The sequence below is a fragment of the Chionomys nivalis genome, chromosome 2 (genome assembly GCF_950005125.1).
Source record: "Chionomys nivalis chromosome 2, mChiNiv1.1, whole genome shotgun sequence".
Taxonomy (NCBI): domain Eukaryota; kingdom Metazoa; phylum Chordata; class Mammalia; order Rodentia; family Cricetidae; genus Chionomys; species Chionomys nivalis.
In genome coordinates this window covers 11,829,402-11,851,463 of record NC_080087.1, presented here as the reverse complement: position 1 = coordinate 11,851,463, position 22,062 = coordinate 11,829,402, and the positions used below count along the sequence as shown (strand labels likewise).

Below are 22,062 nucleotides of genomic sequence, written 5' to 3'. Positions count from 1 at the left end.
ATATTTTAGATCTATCTGAAAGAATAATGTCTTAATTTTATAGTGTTCTAACGCAGACCAAACTTATTCTTAAAGAAACTCCTGCAGGCATGGTGGTGCAAGCTTCTAGTCCCAGCACTAGAGAGACAGAGGCAGGTAGATCTTTGCGAGTTCAAGACCAGCCTGGTCTACATTGTGAGTTCCAGGTCATTTGGTTGGTTGTTTGGCTGGCTGGTTGGTTGGTTGGTTGGTTGGTTGGTTTTTTTGAGACAGGCTTTTTCTGTGTAGTTTTGCAGCCTATCCTGTAACTCACTGTGTAGATCAGGCTGGCCTCAAACTCATAGAAATCCACCTGCCTCTGCCTCCTGAGTGCTGGGATTAAAGGCGTGTGCCACCACCACTTGCCAGGTTAATTTTTTTTAAAAACCTGTGGTAGGAACTTGCATTTCACTTCTCTCTGGGTCTGGTATCCAGCAGGCTTGTAAAACCAAGGGGAGATGGCTGTGAGAGCTACCTCCAGCTGGTTTTAAGGAAAAAACTGTGGGTTGATGTAATTCTACCCTCATTGCGTCTGTCTTATAGAAGTCTGGGTATCAAAATTGAGGCTTGGGCTAGAGAAATGGCTCAGCTCGCAAGGTACCTGCCACTATATATAAGCCTGAGGGCCCAGGACCCATGTAAAAAGCAGTTGTGATACATGTGTGTAACCTCAGTGCTCGGGACTAGAAACAGGAGGATCCCTGGAGCTCATTTGGTCAGCTAGCCTAGTCAAACAGCTTTAGGCTCAACTGAGGGATCCTGTCTCAAAAACAAAAACAAAAAACAGAAAACAAAAGGAAAGCAATTGAGGCTGACATTAATATCAATCTCTGATCTTCATATGCCTGTGCACCTACACAAATAATATGCTATAGCACATACCATACCACATACACGCCCCATACAGCATACATCACACAACACACACACACACACACACATACACACACTGCATATAGCACACACCGTACCAGACAGACACATGCACTCCAAACACACACATGTCCTACACATACAGACCATGTACAGCATACACCACAGACACACACACAAATACCACATAGAGCATACACCACACACACCATGTATACATACTACGTACAGCATGTACCCCCACATACACCAGACACACAAAGTTGAGGCTCTAAAAGCCACTTGCCATCATTTTCTGGACAGAGTGTTTCTTGGGGCCCTCTGGGTTGGGGGAGGTTTCTAACTCCTTTTGAGACTCTGGGAATCAGAAAGGGGAAGGAAACAGCAGACTTGGTCCTTGTCTGCGCATGTTCTCTGAGCTGTTAATGTGTCAGACCCCATAGTCTACAGTAGCCTCAGACCACTGATGCAGGCTTTGGAGACATAGCCTAACAAGATAGTTCTTGTTCAACATAGTAAATTCATTATTGAAGGAGAACAGTCCTGATTATCAGATAAGGGTGAGCAGCCAGTGAGGACCCAGGAAATGTCCTCAGGCCTGAGTGTCCCAGGGAGACCCACAAGGGGCTGCAGAGGGAGCGGTTAGGGAATGGCCTCAGGTGACACTGAAGACCCACTGCACCATGGCCCTGTAGCTAGCTCTTCTTGGAACAGCCTTATTTCTGAGGGCAGCAAGCCAGCCCTGTGGTCAGGCTTGTAACCGACTGCTCGTGAGGAACGGGAGAGGGTGAGTCCGCAGGATGATTTAGTTGTCCGTCTGACAGAGGGAGAAATGGAACAGGGTGCTGGGTGTAGTGCCTGTACCTGTAACCACAGTGCTGGGGAGGCAGAAACAGGTGATCTCCGAGTTAGAGGCCAGACCGGGTGGGCGACACAGTGAGTTCCAGGACAGCCGGAGTTACACAGTGAGACCTTGTCTTGAAAACAACAACAGAAAGGAAATAAAACAGAGATTTGGAAAGTGGGAAAAAAAAAACAGAGCCCAGGGCTGTGGAATGGGAATGTGCATGGCTCAAAAGCATTTGGAGCCATGGCACATGGAGCCCAGAGGGAAGAGGAGATGGCAGGATGGGGACAGCACCCATCGCCACCACCTCTCTGCTAATTAGGTCACAGCGTCTCTGTCCCCATTTCCTTCCCATCTTGTCCCTCAAAGGGAAAGAAAGGCGCTGAGATGGGAAAGAGGATGCAAAATCCAGGCAGACTGCCCACGTCCCCTCAGTGTGCGCGGCTGCTCAAACCATGCCACGAGGCTAGCGCTGGCAGGAGGGTGCAAAAGTTAGCAGGGAGAGCTCAGGGCTGGGTACGTGGGTGGCGATGCCACTCACTGCTGATGGCTTCGGGACCAAGGCAGGCACACCTACCTTCTAAGTGATTCACAGTATTGACCTCACTTGTATTCTTGGAGGCCAAAGGTGCCCGTACAGGACAAGGGCCCAACAGCTTGCACTTTGTAGCCATTATTGAAAACGTACAGTGTACAGACCAAAGCCTGGGCTCCCAGAGGCTGAGATGGAGTGTTGCGTGTGGCCCAGCCTTCAGAGGGGCCATGTGTCACCTACATTCCTGATCTCTGTCCCCACATCCCACCCACATGTATTTTCTATCCATGGTAAACACACTGCTCTGGAATCTTGTGCCTTCCTTTGTTTGCTTGCTTCTTTATTTTGCTGCGTTACTGGGGAAGGGTCATAGGACTTGGTGTGTGTCAAATATATCTTTGATTTCCAGCTATGGTCCCCCTGCATTTAATAAAAAAATCAAAAGTCTGGTTTTTAGTATTTTGGGATAACACTGGCTTGGGGCAGTCCTGTGTAAGGGTATGTCATGATTTGGTTTCCCAGAGTCCTGGGCTAGGCAAGGACTTTCATCCGAGAAACAGGAAAGGGTGATGGGTGAGAATAGGGGTGGGAGGGGATGAGAACTAGACTCTGGGGAAGCTCAAGGTGCTTGGCAAGCAGACAGCGAGGTTCAGCTTGGCCCACCCTGACTACACCTGGACTCTGCCTGCAGCTGAGTCCCAGGGCTCAACCTACGCAGGCCTGGGGGTGGTTCTAGAAGACCCGGCTGACAATCTTGTTCTTGCACCTGCAGTATCAGGTAGACCTCACCCAGCTGGTGACCCGGAGGCTGCAGGTCTCTGTGTGGCATCTAGGTACCCTTGCCCGGAGGGTGTTTCTTGGAGAAGTGATCCTTCCTCTGGCCACATGGGACTTTGAGGACAGTTCGACCCAGAATGCCAGGTGGTATCCACTTCGGGCCAAGGTGTGTGTTTGGGGGCTGTATTTTGGGGGCTGTATTTTGGGAGCTGTAGTTGCTACCGTTCTGTTGCTGTGAGAAGACACCATGACCAGAAGCCACTTAACAGAGGGTATGTTTTGGTTCTGGTGTGTGGCTCCAGATGGATAGAATTTGTCATGGCAGGGAGGACGCTTGGGATCACACCTCAAGGGCAGCCCTGTGGACGTGGATTGAGGTTCTAAACTCTCAAAGCCCACCTCGGTGACACACTTCTTCAAACAAGGCTCCACATCCTCAAAGTTCTGTAACCTCCCCAAACAGTGCCACAATTAGGCACTAATAGTTTAGATTCATGAGCCTATGGCGGGACATTTGTCATTCAAACTACACAGGGCCTGAGAGCACCTACACGCACGCACATACTGGCAGCATGAAGATGGCTGGGACATCTCTGACTGGCTACCATAGGTGTCCTGCCCAGCCTCCTTTGGCGAATGGGCCAGCAGCAGAGTGCCAAGCTGTCACCTCATGGGATGCCAGCTGGGAGTAGCACAGCACCCTGTCACTGAATGGGGTGTGAATGTCAACAGGCTGCCATGGGGCTCTGGCACCAGGATACTCGGGCTGGGACTTGCTTTCTAGACCTTGAGTGTCCCTGCCCCAGTTGGCACCGAAGGGCCTGTTGAATGTTTCAGTGCAGATGGTAGCAGGCCCAAGCAGGCTTCCAGAAGTCCTGGGTACCCTGAGGGCAGCTTCTCGCTTCTGGTGGTGGTAACCCTCACCTTCCCTCCCAGCACCTGGACGGAGGGCTGTCAGATTCAGGACCCTCTCCTCTCTGGGCTTTCCATTCACTTTTTGGTAGTCACTCAGGACCCGAGAAGTCACTTCTGAACTGTATCTCTGCAGGGCTACACACCATGGCCTACAGAGCTATCATGTAAGGTCTCAGAAGCAGTCCGCCACTCTTTCTGCCCTCGGTGCCCAAAGGAGGCGCTGGCATGGAAGGGTAGCTCCAATCCTTACTGACCTAGAGTGGGCTGGTGGACGGGGATAAATCTTGGGTTTTCAAGCCCAGTGCTGTCCAGGCTTCCCTGGGGCCACGCTGTTCCCAATGGCTTCTGACGTGCTAAGGTAGTGAATTGCTCCTCCCATGCTGAGGGGCTGAGGTGGCAGCAGTGAATATGGAGAGACAGAGGGCTAGTCCACCAGGCACCCCCATTCCATCCTTAGGCTTTGAGAGGGTCTATGGGGCTGGGGTGGGACAACCTGCATGGCACAGGTGGTTTTGAGATGCAGGGGTAAGATTCTCCTTCTAAGCTCTGCCTCTCACCCTCAGGCTGAGAAATACGAAGACAATATTCCTCAGAATAATGGAGAACTTGCTGTTCGAGCCAAACTGGTCCTTCCTGCAGGGCCAAAAAAGCTCCAGGAGGCCCAAGAAGGTGAGTGACCTCCAGCCCCGTGAGCTTTTGTGTCACTGTGCCCAAAATCCAGAGAGCAGGCAGTCTGAGGTAGGCAAAGGATTTCCCACTGCCCACTGGCCCCACATTCCAGGCCCTGTACATGGGTGACCAGAATAGGCAAGGCCTCCGGTGCACACTTCATCCTTCCTAACGGCCAGTCTCTGGTGGCCCTGTTGAAGAGAGGGCCACTGTAGCAGCACACATGGAGAATTCAGGACCCAAGACTGCTTCTAGGGCCCTGGGAGCTGGAGGCCGAGAGAGGTCAGGATGGAGTGGGTGAAGGGCAGATTCTGGAACTATTTAACTTAGATAATATGAGGAATGCAGATACCGAGGGTAGAGAAGGACACGGGAGGACTCATAAACGACAAAGCGTCGCTCAGTGACTTTGGCTCCCAGGGCCAGCAGCGTGTACCTGCCAGAGGTTGCCAGGACCTAGCTTAGCAGCGTATGGCTCCCTTCTCAAAGCACAGGCTACAACCAGCTTTCACAGCTTTCTCGCCATGGTTTCCCCGGTCCTCTGTGGAACAGTCACCTTCCTGGCATTTTACTGGTTCTTCCATTCTGTCTGCCTCAGGAAATGTGTGGGCAAAGCCTCTCAGGGAGCTACCACTTTCTGACTGTTGGTACTGTAGACTAACATATCAGGAAAAATATGCTTAACCCGAGTTCTGACTTCCCTTCCAGGTACGGGAGGTCAGTTATCGCTTAATGGGCAACTTTGTTTGGTTGTACTGGGAGCCAAGAATTTACCCGTGCGTTCGGATGGTACCTTAAACTCTTTTGTTAAGGGGTAGGTATTAGATATCAGTGAGTATATACTGACCATGGTCCAAAATCTGTAGGAAACATCAAAAAGTATAGACCATTTGAACTTATTTAGTTTTCCTATGAAAATCTAAAATAGTGCTTGCTGGTGAGATGGCTCAGTGAATAAAGACCTGGAACCAACCACACAGTGCAAGAACCAGCTTTTGCAAGTTGTTCTGTGTCCAACACATGTGGCGTGTGCACTTGTTCTTACATGCATGCACATACAAAATAACAAAGTAATTAGATTTTAAAAAAAATCGAACAAAGCACATTTTTAAGGACCAAGAATTCCAAGAGATGAGGTTTGGTTATGCGCAGCATGACTGGGAATAGCGCATTTTAAACAGGAACCCAGACCTCGCCAGTTCTTGATAGACCAGCAATCAGTTTTGAAATTGAGTGTGAAGTTCAGTTAGCATTTCCCTAGCTCAGCACCTGGTCTTGCATTAAGCATCACATGGTCACTCTGCCATTCCAGTCACTACAGGTGTCCGTGTCCCCAGAGGAAAACACTAATAAAGGCGTGAACCCCAGTCACTGAAGCATGGGGAAAAAATGGTGGCTTGTCAGGATAGAACCCCTTGCTACTACTATGTACACCCTAGGGCAATTTAGCTTTTCTGAATGTATCTTCCTAAGACTGGAACAAAATGAAGCCATGGATATACAGAGATCTGGTCCCTCAGCATTGGTTTCAGTGGTGGCGTGGCCGTGAGGAGAGCTCGCAGTGAGGGTCACGTCCCACAGAATTCTAACTTACCCTAATACCTGAGGTGGGATCCAGCACTAAAAGGAAATAGGAATTCTAGGGAGGAGACAGGCCTCGATTCTAACACAGTTCAGTGTAGAATGGGCTTAGGTGACAAATGATGGGTACCAATGAGGAAGGGGGTCGCATGCTGGGCTGTGGCCTCAAGCTTCCTGTTTCCTTCTTCAGCTGCCTCACTCTGCCAGACCAGCAAAAGCTGCGTGTGAGATCCCCAGTGCTGAAGAAGCAGGCCTGTCCCCAGTGGAAGCACTCTTTCGTGTTCAGCGGTGTGAGCAGCTCTCAGCTGAGGCAGTCCAGCCTGGAGCTGACTGTCTGGGACCAGGCCATCTTTGGCATGAGTGACCGCCTGCTCGGGGGAGCCAGGCTTGGCTCAAGTAAGTCTACTTTGTGGCTCTATGTCTCCCAGACTTTATTGGTGAAAATCACAGATTTATGTCCTTAGTGACTACCCAACGTGGGTACCGTTTCAACAGTTTCAGCTTTGAAACTGCCCTGTCCTGTCATTAACGGGGATCCCCAAATCCAGGTTTAACTACACCAGAGAAGATAATACCGCCAACTATTTCTGCAATTTAAATCAGATTTGGATCAGCTAAAGAAACAAAAGCTTCAGGGTTCACAACAGGCAAGGGACAGTATTTACTATTGTTCTGGTGTCAGTCATAAGAGGATTACTTCCTTAAGGAAAATATCTCAGCCCAGCCAAACATACATCTGGAAGGACGTCACTGAGGGGCAGACAAGGGCACCATTCTGCACAGCTCACCCTGAAGGGGGCTGCTGGCATTGTATGGACAGCCTCCTACTGGGAGCAGGCAGGTTCTGTGCTCTCAGCGGGGCTCCCACATCTAAGACCTCCCCAGGTACCACCAGCATCTCTTGCACTAACCGGCTGGAGCTGCATTCCTTAGGATGCAAATGTTTCAAAGTAAACCCTTCCTCTGAGAAATCTTTTCCATGAAAAAACAGGGTCCCCAGCCCACCTTCAACCTCAGAATTAAGGTCCATGACTCCCGCTGAGAACTGGAAGCTTGGAGTCCACTTCCTCTCCTTTAGAGCAGCGTTCTCAACCTTCCTAACGCTGCAACCCTTAATACAGTTCCTCATATGGTAACCCCCAATCACAACATTATTTTTGTTGCTACTTCAGAACTCTAATTTTGCTGCTGTTATGAATCACAATGTAAGTATTTGTGTTTTCTGATGGTCTTTGATGACCCCTGTAAAAGGGTCACAACCCTCAGGTTGAAAACCACCACTTTCAAGCATAGAATCCTAGGCTCTGGAGACTCCACTCTGAGGACACCCCCAGTACATACCATCCTCACGTCTCCTGTGCAGGGGTGTGGTGCCTCTTAGGGAAAGAAGGGGCTTCTCTTTAGCGCCCTTCTTAAATTTAGGCTAGGAAGGGGAAGGGGCGCTCTCACCCACCGCCTACTATCTCATTGCAGAAGGAGGCGCTGCGGGTTGTACGGACTCCTGTTCACAGTCCAAACTTCAATGGCAGAAAGTCCTGTCCAGTCCCAACTTATGGACAGACATGACCCTCGTCCTGCACTGAGGCGAAGCCCAAGGCCGACAGATCATGGCGGAATCAGACCCACCGGGGCACCAGTAACCAACTGTAGTTGTATGGTTACGGCCACTTGGGGAGGTTACTGACCGGAAGTGTCCTGATTTCAATAAATGCTCAGCAGCGGCCTGTGGCTCTCATCATTAACAACAAAAGTTCTGTACTTCGTGTGTGTCTCAGAGAAAAGAGTGTGCTGAGTGTTGCCTGCCTGTTTCCTGTGGAAAGCCTCCCAGTGAAGGAGCCTGGGAAGACATCTGTCTGGTAAGTGTGCTGGGCATGTCTCGAAAGACCCCATGCAAGCAGACACAAGGCCTCGGAGAGCTTTTATTGTGCACAGGTCTGGTGCGATGACATCACATCTGAAAAGGACGGGGCGGCACAAAGGAAGACAAACTGAAAACAGGAACCAGGCGCTCACAATAGGCGGGCTGGAGTGTGAATGCTCTCAGGGTGTATTTTTTTAAATGAGAAACCGACAGGAGATTGAAGTGTGCACTTACGTGCACAAAACCCCACCAACATTATGTCCAGGCATGATTACTGCAGTAGTCGGTTTCCAACTGCCCCATGTCAGATCAAGTGTCTCGAGTACACGGTTCTTAATGCTCCTTTATTCTGTAAAAGGTAACAAAATATACAGAACAAAACTTTCCCTTTTGAGAACTAATGTTACAAACCCATATTATCACTTTATATAAATACTATTCTCTATAGCAGATCATTAGGTAGAGAAGTCCACCAATGTACGCTAACAGCAAGCACGGAAACCAAGTTTTCTAGTGGGAGGGTCCTGTACCGTACGCTCAAGGACCGCCGTAGACTTTGCAGCGGTGCGGAGGAAGGGAACTGTGCGGGAGCGTGCTTTAGACTCAGACTGCAAAATCATTTTCACCCCTTAGAACACGGAGATGGATCCTTCATAGAAATCAAGAACAAAGTCGATTTGAGCTCATTTCGAAACTAGAAAAAGTATGGCACCCAGGTGTGCGCCGCAGTGTGGTCCCTGCTGATGGTGAACCTTGTGTCACACGGCCAGCCTGAAGTTATTTAGCCTTTAGAGGTATCCGAAATCCACTGTAATCCTGCTTAAAACAGGAAGTGATTCGGTAACTGTCATAAAAATCTGGCCTGTTTGGCACTATGATACAGCTGGAAGTAACCAGGGGGCTTCCACTGGGACCTGGTGTAGAACAGTTCTGCCCCGAAACTGCTCTTTGAGGGACTGGAACCTGTCAAGGGGGTTTCTAGACTTAAGAGTACTAAAGAGCCAAGGGTGACACCCCCCGCCGTGAGGTGCCCTCCACCCTGGGTCGTGGTGTGGCGTGGCCTTTACATGGCCTCGAACTCGTCAATCCGCTGCTTGGTGTTGCCCTGCCTGATCTGCCGCAGCGTCTTGTACTTGTCCCGACCTTGCCGCATGTTCTCGTTGTGGATGATGTCATTGTGGGTTCTCTTATTCTCATCCCGGGCCTGGGACAACTCATTACTCAGGGTCTGCAACATGAAGCAAGGATCTGTTACCTACCTGTCATGATGCTAACATGGTGACCCCATGGAGTGACCAGCAGATGAGAATACGGATGGACAGGAGGGAGGACCCTCCGCCCACTCACCAGCAGCTGCCGCTGCACGCGCTCATTCTTCTCGGCCTCGGTGATCCGCTTCTCCTCGTTGCGGTCGCCCAGGATGCCCTCACTGGAGAGCTCAGCGCTGTAGCCCATGGGCTCTGCACCCTCGTCATGCAGCCCCTCATGTACGTGGTAATTCACCGGTTCGTACATTGGGGGTGGAGGAGGTGGCGGTGTTGTCATCACCAGGTGCAGCTCTTCCTTGGTTTTCACCAGGTCATCCTGGGCTTCTCTGGCCTTTGGAGAGGAGACCACAGGTCAAATGAGAACTCTTTCCCACAGCCTGTGTTCTAAGAAATGGCATGGTCTGCCAGTAAGGAGCCTAGAGATCTTGACTCCTCGGCTCTCACAAGGGTGGCACCACCCAAGTGCAGAGCCTGGACCCTCTGAATACCATGTCTCCACCTAGACTCCTAGTCTCCAGCCTGGAAGCACCAGCACTGGGAGTGTCTGTGCCTGCATCTCATCCTCAGCCACCATCACCCTTCCTCTTAAAGAAGCCTTATAAATAAATGGCTTTCTTCACCTGCTTGCAATGGGCTGGAGAACATATACAGTATAGATGGGAGATACAGGCCCGGGGCAGCCCCAGAAAGGAACCCCTAGAAGCAGGACATGTGGGAAAGGGGACTGCCAAAGTGCAGTGTTGAGTCCATGGTAAACACCGTATCACCTAGATGTCCTGGAGGACATGGGGACAAAGGCGGATCCAGGCACTCTTTCAGCCATAGCTGACTGACCTAGGCAGGACACAACACTGCTGCCGCCCAGTCTGAGGAGCCTGGAGCACTCCAAGTTCTTCAGGACATTCCAACTGTCACACCAGCTTCAAAGCTCGGTGACCCCACTGCAGGGGGCACCCAAGCAATTAGAATCAAAAACTCATTCCAGTCAGTGTCTGATCAAGGCTGAAGCGCGTGGGAGGTGGGAAAGGAATAAGCAGGCCTTTGTTCCTCTGCTAACCCAATGCAACGCTGGCCTGCTGTTCTACCTCTTCAACCAGGTCAAGATTTCCATCTCATTAACAGAGAAGACATCTGCAAAGGGTTCTGAGAGGTTCCGGAAGCTTGTGATGTGACCTGCAGCTGAGCTAGAGCCCTTCGCAAGGCTCCCACCCAGATGTACCCACCCCATGGCTACGCAGGGTCTCTGGGGTCAGACTTACCCGGTGCTGCCACTGCTCCACCTCGTCCTCCTTGCGCCGCCGAGCCTCCTCCAGGAGTGCGATCTTGGCAGTGTACTCTGCCAGCTCGGCCGCCTGGAAGAGAGGGTGGAGTCACTCCTAGGATCCTTCTGGCAGAGTCCATTGGTGAACCAACATTCACCGACAGGAATGAATGGCCTCCCTGGCGATGGGCTGCGCCCCCTCCTTCATGGCCTGGAGACCCTGCTGGCACCTCCCTGAGGGTGCACACACATGCAGCCCACCCCGCTCCCTGCGGCTGCAGATCTGCTTACAGCCCTAGCTGAAAGCTTTGCAAGGCAGGTGTCACCTGCTTGGCTCCCCAGGAACAACCTCTCCATAATTCAGCATCTTGAAACCAGGCAATCATACCAGCTGCTCCTGGCTCTTTATCTGATCCTGTGCCTGTCTCTCCAGTTCCTCCTTGGCCCGAAGGGCAGCCACACGGTCGGCCTCCAGACGCTCAGACTCCTCCTGGGCTCGCCTCCTCTCTTCCTCCAGCTGGAGGGCCTTCTCAATCTGCTCCGAGAGCTCTGCAGGGAACATGGAGTCAGAACTGCTCAGACTCTCCCAGGCAAGAAATGAGCCTCAGCCTTCCATTCCCACCCTAGTAGGCTGAGGGACACTGGGTGAAAAACTGAACCTCAAACCCCCGAGTCCTAGATTGAGTCACGGGCTTGTGAGCAGGGACACCTCAGGGCTCGTTCCTGCTGATGACCTAAGTATGTGGAGACCACCGACGACACCCTGACCCCGGGGCTAACCCGCTGCACCCTAATGGCCCCACAGCACCCTCGCCAGCTCCACCTCATCTGCACACTGCCTCAGACACAGAACTGGCCCGCTGGGATCTGGCAGGCCCCAGCAAACACCATCTCCCTTCTAAGTGTCTTCTAAGGGCAGGGCTGGTCCTGTGACCCGGGACGGATGGTGGAGGTGTCACAAGCTGGCTGTGGCAGCTGAGTATGTGCTAAGGGGATGTGGTACTGATTCTAAAAGGTGTAGGAGTAGTGTGTCCCACATCTCTGTCCCTCACTGGAGCTTGACTGCAGGCTGCCTCGACCTCACAGTCTCAGGAAAGTAGTGGAAAATCAAATATGACAGGCGCAGACATTTAAAGCACAGGACCCTGTCTAATCTCAATGACGGCACAGTCATCTATCTTAGGGGGTTATGTTAAACAGACACACAAGTCCCCTCTTGGCTGTGGGCCAACCCCAGCATGACCGGGGGGAGGGGGTTGGGTGGGAAGGGGTGGGCAGCCCGAGCTCCTGACCTTTCTCGGCCCTCTTGGTCTTCTGCTCATAGTCCTGCAGCCTAAGCATCAGCTCCTCCTTCTCCCGCAGCATCTGTTCTTTCTCTCTCTCCACAGTTTCTCTCCTTTTCTTCTCCGTTTCCAACTGTTGTCTGGTAGAGGGAAGACGAAGGGGAGGGTGAGGCAGGCAGCCCCGGACCTGAACACAGCTGCCGGCCTGCTACATCTCTGTTCTCTTGGGAGCCTGGGCCTGGATGGTTGGTGACACACCGGGTGGCAGAGGTTCCCAGGGACAGTTCCTGGGATGTGTCTGGGGTCCCAGACACCTACAGATGGTGACATTCTACTGGGCTCTTTGGCCACTCACCGCTCCAGCTGCTTCTGGTGCTTCTCCTCCCGGGCCTGGGCCTTCATCTGCTGCACCTCGATGGTGTCAGGCTTCCTGCGGCGCATGTACAACTCGTGGTTCCCCATGCAAAGCTGCAGGATCCTCTTGTTGATTCTCAGGCGTGGGGCATAGAACACGAAGTCCTACAAAACAGAACAGGGTGGCCTGGTTGACACCAACTCCTCCTTTCCCAAGACCACACTTCAGAGTTCCAGAACCTTCTTTAACGGTCCAAATGCCACAGAGGATGGGGCCAGAAATGCTCACTCCCCATGAGGCGTGTGTGTGGTCTGTATGCACATGTGTGTATATCCACTCACATACATATTTGTGGTCTATGTGTGGTATGCCTAGTGTGGGTTTGTACACACTAAATCTCGGTCTACGGCATTCTATCAAGAGGCCTCTCCTGTCGTGAGAAAGGCAGGGGGGTGGTCATCATGGACCCCCTAGTGTATTATGTTTTGGTGTGTGGTATGCCTAGCGTGGGTTTGTACACACTAAATCTCGGTCTACAGCGTTCTATCAAGAGACCTCTCCTGTCGTGAGAAAGGCAGGGGGGTGGTCATCATGGACCCCCTAGTGTATTATGTTTTGGTGTCTGCTTCCCCAGCCCCTCTCACTATCCTTCCATTCCTGGTCCTGAGCTGTCTGCCTCCTGCCAAGCCCGTCACCATGCACACACTGCTCACTGCCCTGATCGGCCTCCCGGTTGCCAGCCCTACAACCCATGTGAACTGAGCTGCGCTGCCACAGCACCTTCAAAGGGAGTGTCAGTCCAGCCCCGTCTACCCAGCGACCCCAGGCCTGTTTCTAGACCACCGTGCTAGTGTGTCACTCACACAATTCCACTGCCTAGTTCTGCATCCGACCCCCACTAGACCACAGCTCCCTCCTGAGAGCGGGGGCTGTCTACTCATCTGTCTCCCAGGACCAAATCAACACTCAGTAGTTTCTGCTGGCGCTCAACAGATAGTAGCTGGGTGATAGCCCGTTAATACACGCCACCACAGCTGAGTCCTGCAACCCTGAGCAAATTACTCCATCACTCAGAGAATGAGGGTGATGATATAGTGGGAATGTCACGGGACTAAATTGTTCATAAGGGACTCGAGTAGTACCTGGGACAGTAAACTGGCTCCATGCACAGTGGCTACTTATTGGTGCCAGCTGCCTTATGCCTTATGTACTCGAGGCAGAGCATGGTATTTGGAAATTCTGTCTGCAGGACAGACAACCTCACTTCCTAACTTCTTGCTCCTTCCACAATAGCTTGGGTAACAGAGGGGAGACATGGCTTATTTGGAAATGTCTTGTGGCTTCCTCCAGCCACCTGGAAGGAAGGTGACGGAAACACAGCAGTGCGCATCCCGCCCACAGCCACCCGAGAGACTGATAGCATGCTGGACTAGACAAGTGACACACCCAAGGGTAGCCCGTTTAGTTGCCCTGTATGCATGAGGCCATCTGAAACCCTCAACTTCCTGGGTGGGGCTCCCTTCTGGTTTCAGACTGATTATTAACTCATTGAGTTTCCCAGGGAGGAGCCCACAGAGCTGAGAGAAACAGGAATTTTTATTACCTACCTATCTCTTATTGCACAAGAGGAAACAACCTTGGCTTATGGCTTCAGAGGCACACAGCCCAAAAAATGTTCCACTGTGACTCACAAGTACGTGCAGAGAAATGTACCAACTCCCCTTTAGAAAACACCCATCACCTAGATTTGAGAGTTAGAACTACAGGCGGACACGAGACTCCCTGACCCTGCCTGTAAGACAAAGACCCAGAAACCACTAGCAAACATTCAGAGAGATAGCAGTTGGCAGCTGCGTGGGTGAGGGGAGGGAATTTCACCGGCACCTTAGAAAGAAGCCAGTTATGACTTCAAGCTAAAGATTTCCGAGTTCAAGTCCCCAAAGTGCATCTTAATGCAAAACAGAAGAGACCAGGGGGAGCTTTCTTAGAACAGACAGCCCATGTCCTAAAACAGACATCAGGCACAAAAAGACTAAGGAAGAGGGAGGCCAAGACACCCCAAATCCTGTCAGGTAAAGGAGACAAGCCCTGCTACACCCCCAGGAAGCTCCATCTTGTTCTGTCAGGGTTCCTGAGAAGGCTGCCCTGAGCAATCAGCTGAGCAGAGTCCAGACGCCATGGATCAGCTGCCTGAGAGCTCTCTCCCTTTCCCTGGTTGCTACAGGAATGGGGGGGACCTGGTCTGAAGGGAAGGGACTGCTTTGGCCCTTCACAGGCTGCCTGGACAAGCAGAAAGGGAAGTAAGATCAGAGATCCCACCCAAAAGCCAAAATGAGGCCCCAAATCTGTGAGCTGGTAGGCGAGAAGCTGCCTCCTGGCCTGGTCCTCTAGAGAGGTTCTCTAAATTCCCAGGGTTCCCTTTGCAAGGCTGCAACAAGGAAAAAAATCCTATACCTCCTTCACCAGCAGGGGTTCTGTTGTTTTTAACATCAAAGTCTAATTTAAAAATGTGGTTTTCTTGTGCCCAAAGTAAATGCTGACACGAGGCATGGCCACATGGCAGCTCTGGTGAGATCTGGAGGGTCACCGGGACACTGCCTCTTCCATTGCCCCTCAGCTCCCTAATACAGGCCTCCCTCTCCTTAGCCCGCTCACTGCCAGACTCACAGTCCTACTCTCTGCCTGGTTTTACCGCTTTTCCCTCACAATGGGGTGCACGCAGCGGAGGTGGTGTGTGTGTTGAGGGTAGGACACATCAATCAGGAATCCTCAATCACTCTCCACCTTATTTTTTGAGGCAGGGTCTCTCTGAACCTGGGGCTCAGAAGTTCAACTAGACGGGCTGGCTGGTGTATGCCACAGATCCGCCTGTGCCAGTCTCACCTTCCCCTAACCACTGGGGCTGCCATCAGGTAGGTTAGGATCCAGACTCAGGGCCTCAAGCTGGCATGGCAAGCACCTGCCTGAGTCATCTCCTTACGTCTGTTTCTTTAAGTGAGGCTTCCCATGGGGCGGCCCAGTAGTGAACATGCATGCACTAATTCAATCTGATCAACATATATGTTTTCGTGGGTGCACACACTCTTCAACAGTCTAGCCCTAAGGCTGGCTTTCCTGTCAGCTGGAATTAAACAAAGCTCTGAAAGCGTGTAAGCACTGCACTGGGTGGAAAGCCACCTCCTTTAGAATTGTCTTGTTCTTCTAGCCACGCCGCCTCACTGCCCACAAAACGTGGAACTGCTGTAGCCCTCAGCTGGTGGGACCACATACTGATGGGAGCTGTTACCATGGAGCCCGAGTCTGCATTAAACACAATTTGATTTTGAAGAACTATGTGAGCGCCTGTGGAGGTGGAGCACGTGCTCACGCACAGCGGGGCACATTTCAATAAAGAAAATACCTCCGCCAGCCGAGCCGCGAGACCTGCTGACTTGGCAACTCCCGCAGTGTGGGGAGGAAAGCAGCGGCAGCAGCAGGGAGTGTTTTGAGTGGGTCTGTCACTCCGCAGTGGATCTCAGTCCTAAAAGCCTGTGTTTGCCTCCCTAAGCTTCCCACTGTGACTGGGGACCTAGTCGTTCCCAATCTATAACTGTAGTAAAAAGAACAAGCTCTAGAAAAAAAAATATTATTAAAAAAAACCAGAAAACAGAATTCTTGCCATTTCCTCCATATTATAGTTGTGTCTATATGTCTGTCTTTAATATTCTGAGCTAACGTCAGCTAAATGTTTAAATGCTGACAGAATAAAGCCCAAATGAAGTGCCACAATACACTGATCCTTTCAGTTCTTACACTCTGCCTCCCACATGGGCAGAGAGCACCGGCCTGAGTGAAGGTCATGTGATGACCAGAGTGACCATGGGGAAAGGTGGGAGGCTCAACTGGGAGGAAAAAACAAGAGGCAGAGTGGAAGCCCTGGGGAACTGCCATGCTCTGAAACGCTAGAACGCTTCTTAACTGCTCAGCCCAAGAAGGTACACAAAGTCACATTTTGGTCCTTTGGATTTGAAAGTCTCATTGTCTATGTTCCAACAAGCTACCAAGGAGACACTGGTAGCTGCACCCACAAGTTCGTATGAGGGGTAGGCTGGCTGCCTACACGAACATTGGGCAAGTTGGGTGTGCCACGGCAGAAGTGTGTCATTTTGGGAAATGCTTATTATCACTTGGTCAAGGTCAATGACTGAGAGCTGTCCTTTCCTCCGTATGAAGGCTGAGATTACATCATCTAACTTGGATGGACACATCTGGTCTCCATAACAACCTCCCACTGTGATGGTCAGTCATGTGGCACAAAGGTCTCTGAGCCTCCGTAAGTGGGAACTCTGAGAAACACTGTCTTCCCAGGACACAGGGGAGCTTCAATGTTCTGAAAACCCAGCTAGCTGAGACCTATAAGCAGTAGCCAGGTCTACACTTGAACTTACAGGTGCCTTCTTGTCGATGGGCTTAATGACAAACTTTTTGTCATTGAAAGAGATGTTCCTGATTTCACTCCAAGGGAAGCCAATCTTTGGGGTCAACCTGAGGTTAGAAGAAGAAGAGCAGCAGTTGGTTAGGTGTCCGGACACACGAGCACTCTAGGACTGAGAGACCTTAGCAAATCTCTCTTTAAAACATAACGCAAGTTCATAATTAGTAAGACACCACATCTCAACAGTCTCTGCCATCCCAGGTCCAGCCTTGACACAGCCTCCTGCTTCAAATCCCCACACATCACCCTCCCCAAGCTCTCACACAGCTGGTTCCGTTCTGCGGGTCTGATTAATTTCCTGTTGGTCAACCAATTCTCGCTTCAGACATGTCAACTGTTTCTACTCACCTGAGAGTGGCCTTCCTTCTCAAACTACACTTTCAACATGGGGTTCCGGGCAGCAACACGCTTCCTTGTCCTCTCCCCCAGGCCCCTTCCTTCCCTCTCTGACACAGACCGTGTCAGTGTTATTTAGATCCTTGTTACCTTTAGCTTTATAAAAACATGCCTTGCTTTCCATACAAGCCTCCATCACAGAGAGAAGCCACTGACTGATGGAAGCGGGCAGGACAGACGGACTCCTTGCCTCTGGCTCTCATCCGGCACATGCTCCTACCTTGCTAGATGTTACCCTGTGTCTGTTCAGGGTGGCTCTGAGACTACACGGAAGCCCTGTATGGTCCTACTACTCAATGTCACTACATCACTGGCTGAATCCTGGCTTTCCCATCAAGAGATGTCAAGACCACACTGCTCGCTTCATCATGTCCCCACCCTTCTTTCCAGTGCTGCACCAGAAATAGCAACAACACAGGACAGACTCTGAAACCACTGTCCAAGTACTGCCATCAAAATAGCCCTGGGCTGGGGAGATGGCTCACGGGGAAGAGTGTTCTCTACACAAATATGAAAGCCAGAGTTCAAATCCACAGAACTCATAAATCAAAGGCATCTGTAACCACTATGGTGGCAGAGACACGATTGCTAAGTTTCCCTGGCAACCAGACTAGCTTCAGGCTCAACAAGAGACCCTGTCTTAAGGGAATAAAGTGGAGCGTGATCAAGCAGGGCACCTGATGTCCTCTGGCTTCTGTACACACACGCACACTGTCACACACACACACACACACACACACACACACACACACACACACACACCTAAATGAAAATTAACAGGAGGGGAAGACCAACCAGCTGCCCCTACAGTTCCTACTTTCAGCTATCACAGCAAGGCTGGGGGTTGGGGTGGCATCCAGCGCCTAATGACATAATGGGCAGGGTGGGTTTTTGCTTTGGCAGCAAAGGCTGGGTCAAAAACAAAAGGCAGCCTCTGAAGGCCACAAGAGGGCTTCTAGGGCACAGTAGTCACGGCACAAACTGCAGAAGCCATGTAGGCCACAACTCTGTCACCTATGCTTGCAGCCACTGCTAACACACATCATGTCCCTCAAATGTGGCGTGTCTGTCACTTTATATTGTCACCCATGGGACACGTAACTTTCAGCAATATAGTCTCAAAACACTTGAAATACAGCCAGAGCCTGTGCCTACCAGCAATCTTCTGCCTGTGTCCCCAGCATCCTCTGCCTGTGTGTGTCCCCAGCATCCTCTGCCTGTGTCTGTCCCCAGCATCCTCTGCCTGTGTTCCCCCGCCCCACATACACAGAGAAAAGCTAAAACATGGCAATGACAAGCAGCTGCTTCTGGAGCACTTCCTCCAGACTCTGAGGACAAAGCTGGTCACAGAAGCACTAAGAACCAGGAGACAGCTACTCAACCCATAGCCACATGGCCGGATCAATGTCTCAGCTCCTTAAAGCCCAAGGAGGCCGGGCTCTGGCCCACAGTCCTGTCCGTACAGGTCTCTCTAGTCTCTGACCCAGAAAAGCCAGGCCTCCAAGCTCAACAGGCACCTGTTTCCCAAAGGCTGGGCCCAACATGGCCTTGAAGACTTTGAAAGCTCACACGAGCGAGCGACAATCCCGTAGCCACTCATAAGCCTAATTGCTGTATCAAAGCACAGCGTTAAACATGGTAGCTGTGACTCACTTCTGAGTTAAAGAACACCCTTTAATTCTTAACCAGTTGGAAAACGAAAGCCTACAAGCACCCTCTTTGCCTCTCCCTGTCCAAACAGAGATCACACGTAGGACATGGGCATGGCCCACCAAGGAGATGTATCCTGTGACTGCCTGTATGTGTCACCCACTGAGAAGGGGGTGGGAGAGAACAGGTGGTACATGCCAATAGTCCCAGCACCGGGAAAACTGAGGGGCAGGAGAGTGGTGAGTTCTAGGGTAGCCTGGGCAACTTGTAAGCTGGAACTGGAGGCGGTTGATGATGGCAACGTGGGAGCCTCTACCAAAAACACAGAGGTTTCTGCAGATGGCTGGATGCTGGGCACACACAGGACTGGACTGAGGCATCCTGAGATGTGAGAGGACAAGGACACCCTCAGCACAATGGGGTACTTGGAAAGGACACAGGTACCGATGCCAAGGTCCCTACAGGCTGAATCTGAAACAGCCCGAGTAATTAAACGAACAACATTACCACTGACAAATACCCGCACTTCATTTTAATACAGAGTCGAATAAATAGAAAAAAGAAACTGGCTCCTTCGAGCTATGTGTATCTGTGTGAGACTGCCTGTCCCCCTCCCCCAGATCGCCATTTCTTAACACAGAAATAATCTCATGAAGGTTTCATCCATGGACATTAGAATCAATAGCAGAATGTCAAAGAGTCGGTGTCAGTAAGCTCAGCCTCACAGAATCTCCCTAAAATATACTGCCAACTCCAATGAGAGGGACAGACATGACAGTGGAGGCTCCCACTGAGGGCTGGACCCACGGACACCACCTGCTGCTCTTTGTGGAAGGCCTCAGGCCCTTCTATGGGATTCTTGCCCAAAGGGCAAAACTCCAATCTGATGTGAGCAAACCCTGGCCCTGCGAAGCTGAAGGTTTTAGAAAATCAGTGGAAAGTCCAGGCCAGCAGTGCTGAGGAGCCAGGAGACAAGGAAGCACGGTGCTGATGCTGGCTGGGTGTCAGAAGCAGGAACTGGCTGCTGGGACAACACGTGGAAATGAGACCCACAGAGGGCCACCGTCCGCGTGAGCACCAGTTCTGGTGGTCACCCTTGCGAGAAGACAGGTAAAAGGTATAGTGGAATTCTTTGTACTATTTTAAACTTAAGTTGGGAACAAATTTTTTAAGGATATTTAAAACTTTTTAAATCCAAAATCAGCAGCAATGGAGATATTGGGGGGGGGGCAGGGTGGTTTCTTGAGACTGGGTTCTCTCTGTAGCTCATGCTATCCTGGAACTCACTCTGTAGATCAGGCTGGCCTCAAATTCAGAGATCCACCTGCCTCGGCCTCTTGAGTGCTTAGGATTAAAGGCGTGCGCCACAAGAGCCCAGCTGAGATGATAAATACTCTACGTCTTGGTATGATTTGGGATTTTTCAGGCATATTTGTCAAAAGTCGGCAAATAAACACAAGTCTACATTTTACTATTTTTAAATCTTCTATCAAAACCTACTGCGATAACAAAACGTAGTACGTGATCTCGGTTTTCATTTCTTGGGACAAGTACGGATGCCGTAATTCACGGTGAGACACACCAGCTCCAGGGTAGGGTGCTGCCAGCTGAAGAGCATGCTTGTGAAGCCACCCTCAGTGACCACATGGATGGATGGACTGATGTCCCCACCAGTCCACAAGCCCCTCTGGGACCCAGTCTTTCAGAGTCAGGACTGCTGCCTACACAACCACTTCATGGTGGAGTGAGGCGGCTTGACATGCTGACGCCAAGGCGGGAGACACCTCAGTGTCCCTAGTTTTCACTGATTTCCGAGTCAGGAGAGCTTTGGTAGGGGAATGGCTCAGCTGGACTTCTGAGCCCATCGCCCCTCCTTCCGAGCCAAGGATTAAAGAAGGGGGACACACACAGGCTTTCAATACCTATGCTCCCACTGTTCTAAGCCGTACACCATGAAAAGGGGGTCTCTGGGAGGCATTTCCCAGCCAGAGCCCATTTAATTTAAAAAAAACTATGATAAAGATATATCTGTTTATTTGTGTATCAAATTGCCCTATTAACAATGTATCAAGAATACCCAATCCCTACCACTAGTTCTATTGGTGAAGGATGCAATTCAATACTCAGGGCCTTAGAGCCGGGAACAACCTCCTGTAGCTACTGCAAACAGGAGAAAACCTGGCTGTTAACCGATTCGGTCTCGATCTCAATGCTTTTCCTCTGCAGAGAGGCTGTGCTTTCTTTAGAAGTCACAGTGCTGCCACCAGGGGAATTGCATTGGCTGCTGAATGGGAGGGAGCCTGGGGGTGGGTGGGGGACCCAGCAGGGCACAGTTCAAAATTTACTTGGGGGAAAAAGCGGCAACATTTCTGTGGGCTAGGCTGGTTACAGGCTGACATCACCAAGTCCCTGCCCATGGCTGTTTCTTACAGCTGGAAAAACCTGTTTGGACAGCCCTTGCCAGGGCTTGTTACAAAATCTGGCCATTCACAAACAGAGCTAAAAGGCAGAGGCAGCTAACTTCCCACAGCCAGGGCCGGGTGCTCACTTTCTGACCCCAGGCCCGGCTTTTCGGCATGGTGGTGTCTCAGAGTCCCCCAGCCTCTAGTCCTGGCGCAGAGGAGGGCCTGTGGGCCGAGAGCACCTGTTGCCTGTGGCTCAGACTGCCTTTGCTTCTCTACCAACACCGCACCAAGCATACTTGTGCATTAGCAAGCATGAAACACTCCACAGCCCACTTCTAGGGTTCCTGGGATGTTCTGAATGGGTTACTTTATATTTTAAACAGGGTCTCACTGTGTAGCCCTTGCTGGCCTTGAATTCACAGAGCTCTGTCTGTTCTGCCTCCTGAATGCTGAATGCTGGATTAATGGCGTTGCCACCATGCCTGGCCGCTAGCTGGATGCTTTATGTTACTTATTACCAGCAAGGCCACTCTCTTAGATAACTGCACAGGGACATGGCGGCAGGGTGAGACAAGGGGGAGCCGACACATCCTGACACACTTCACAGGGCTTGGCTGCACCTCAGGGCTCCAGGCTGGCATCAAGACCATGGCACACTCCTGTTGCCCAGCTGCTGCACTCAGGCAACCCTTGCTAAAGCCGGCTGATTTCCCCTGGTGGGAAAAAGGCAACTCGGGCGGGCGAACACCTGCGGCTGACAAGAGACTCCTGGCGCCAGGCGGCTCTCTTCCTATGACTCTGTTCGCAGACCTTGCATGGGATGGCTGTGAAGCAATTAGACACCTTCTGTGGGCTCAGGGGATTTAGCTAATTGTTCCTACATGCAGGCTGCTG

At 51.3% G+C, this 22,062-nt stretch overlaps 2 protein-coding genes across 4 annotated transcripts in view; one reads left to right on the top strand and one right to left on the bottom strand.

Annotated features, from left to right (window-relative positions):
* The window catches only part of Sytl3 (synaptotagmin like 3), a 55,074-nt gene extending 47,151 nt beyond the window's left edge, over positions 1–7,923 (top strand). For both annotated transcript variants that reach the window (XM_057761990.1, XM_057761991.1), the window contains 5 exons: positions 3,046–3,216; positions 4,529–4,634; positions 5,343–5,448; positions 6,406–6,611; positions 7,689–7,923. In XM_057761990.1, coding sequence (XP_057617973.1) covers positions 3,046–3,216; positions 4,529–4,634; positions 5,343–5,448; positions 6,406–6,611; positions 7,689–7,798 — 699 coding nt within the window. In that variant the 3' untranslated portion in view covers positions 7,799–7,923. The remainder of the gene's footprint in view (positions 1–3,045; positions 3,217–4,528; positions 4,635–5,342; positions 5,449–6,405; positions 6,612–7,688) is intronic.
* A 197-nt stretch (positions 7,924–8,120) lies between these two features.
* Ezr (ezrin) overlaps positions 8,121–22,062 on the bottom strand; it is a 42,016-nt gene continuing 28,074 nt past the window's right edge. For both annotated transcript variants that reach the window (XM_057762682.1, XM_057762683.1), the window contains 7 exons: positions 16,671–16,767; positions 12,244–12,407; positions 11,898–12,028; positions 10,994–11,154; positions 10,604–10,696; positions 9,424–9,675; positions 8,121–9,304 (listed from right to left, as the gene is read on the bottom strand). In XM_057762682.1, the coding sequence (XP_057618665.1) occupies positions 9,140–9,304; positions 9,424–9,675; positions 10,604–10,696; positions 10,994–11,154; positions 11,898–12,028; positions 12,244–12,407; positions 16,671–16,767 (1,063 nt within the window). In that variant the 3' untranslated portion in view covers positions 8,121–9,139. The remainder of the gene's footprint in view (positions 9,305–9,423; positions 9,676–10,603; positions 10,697–10,993; positions 11,155–11,897; positions 12,029–12,243; positions 12,408–16,670; positions 16,768–22,062) is intronic.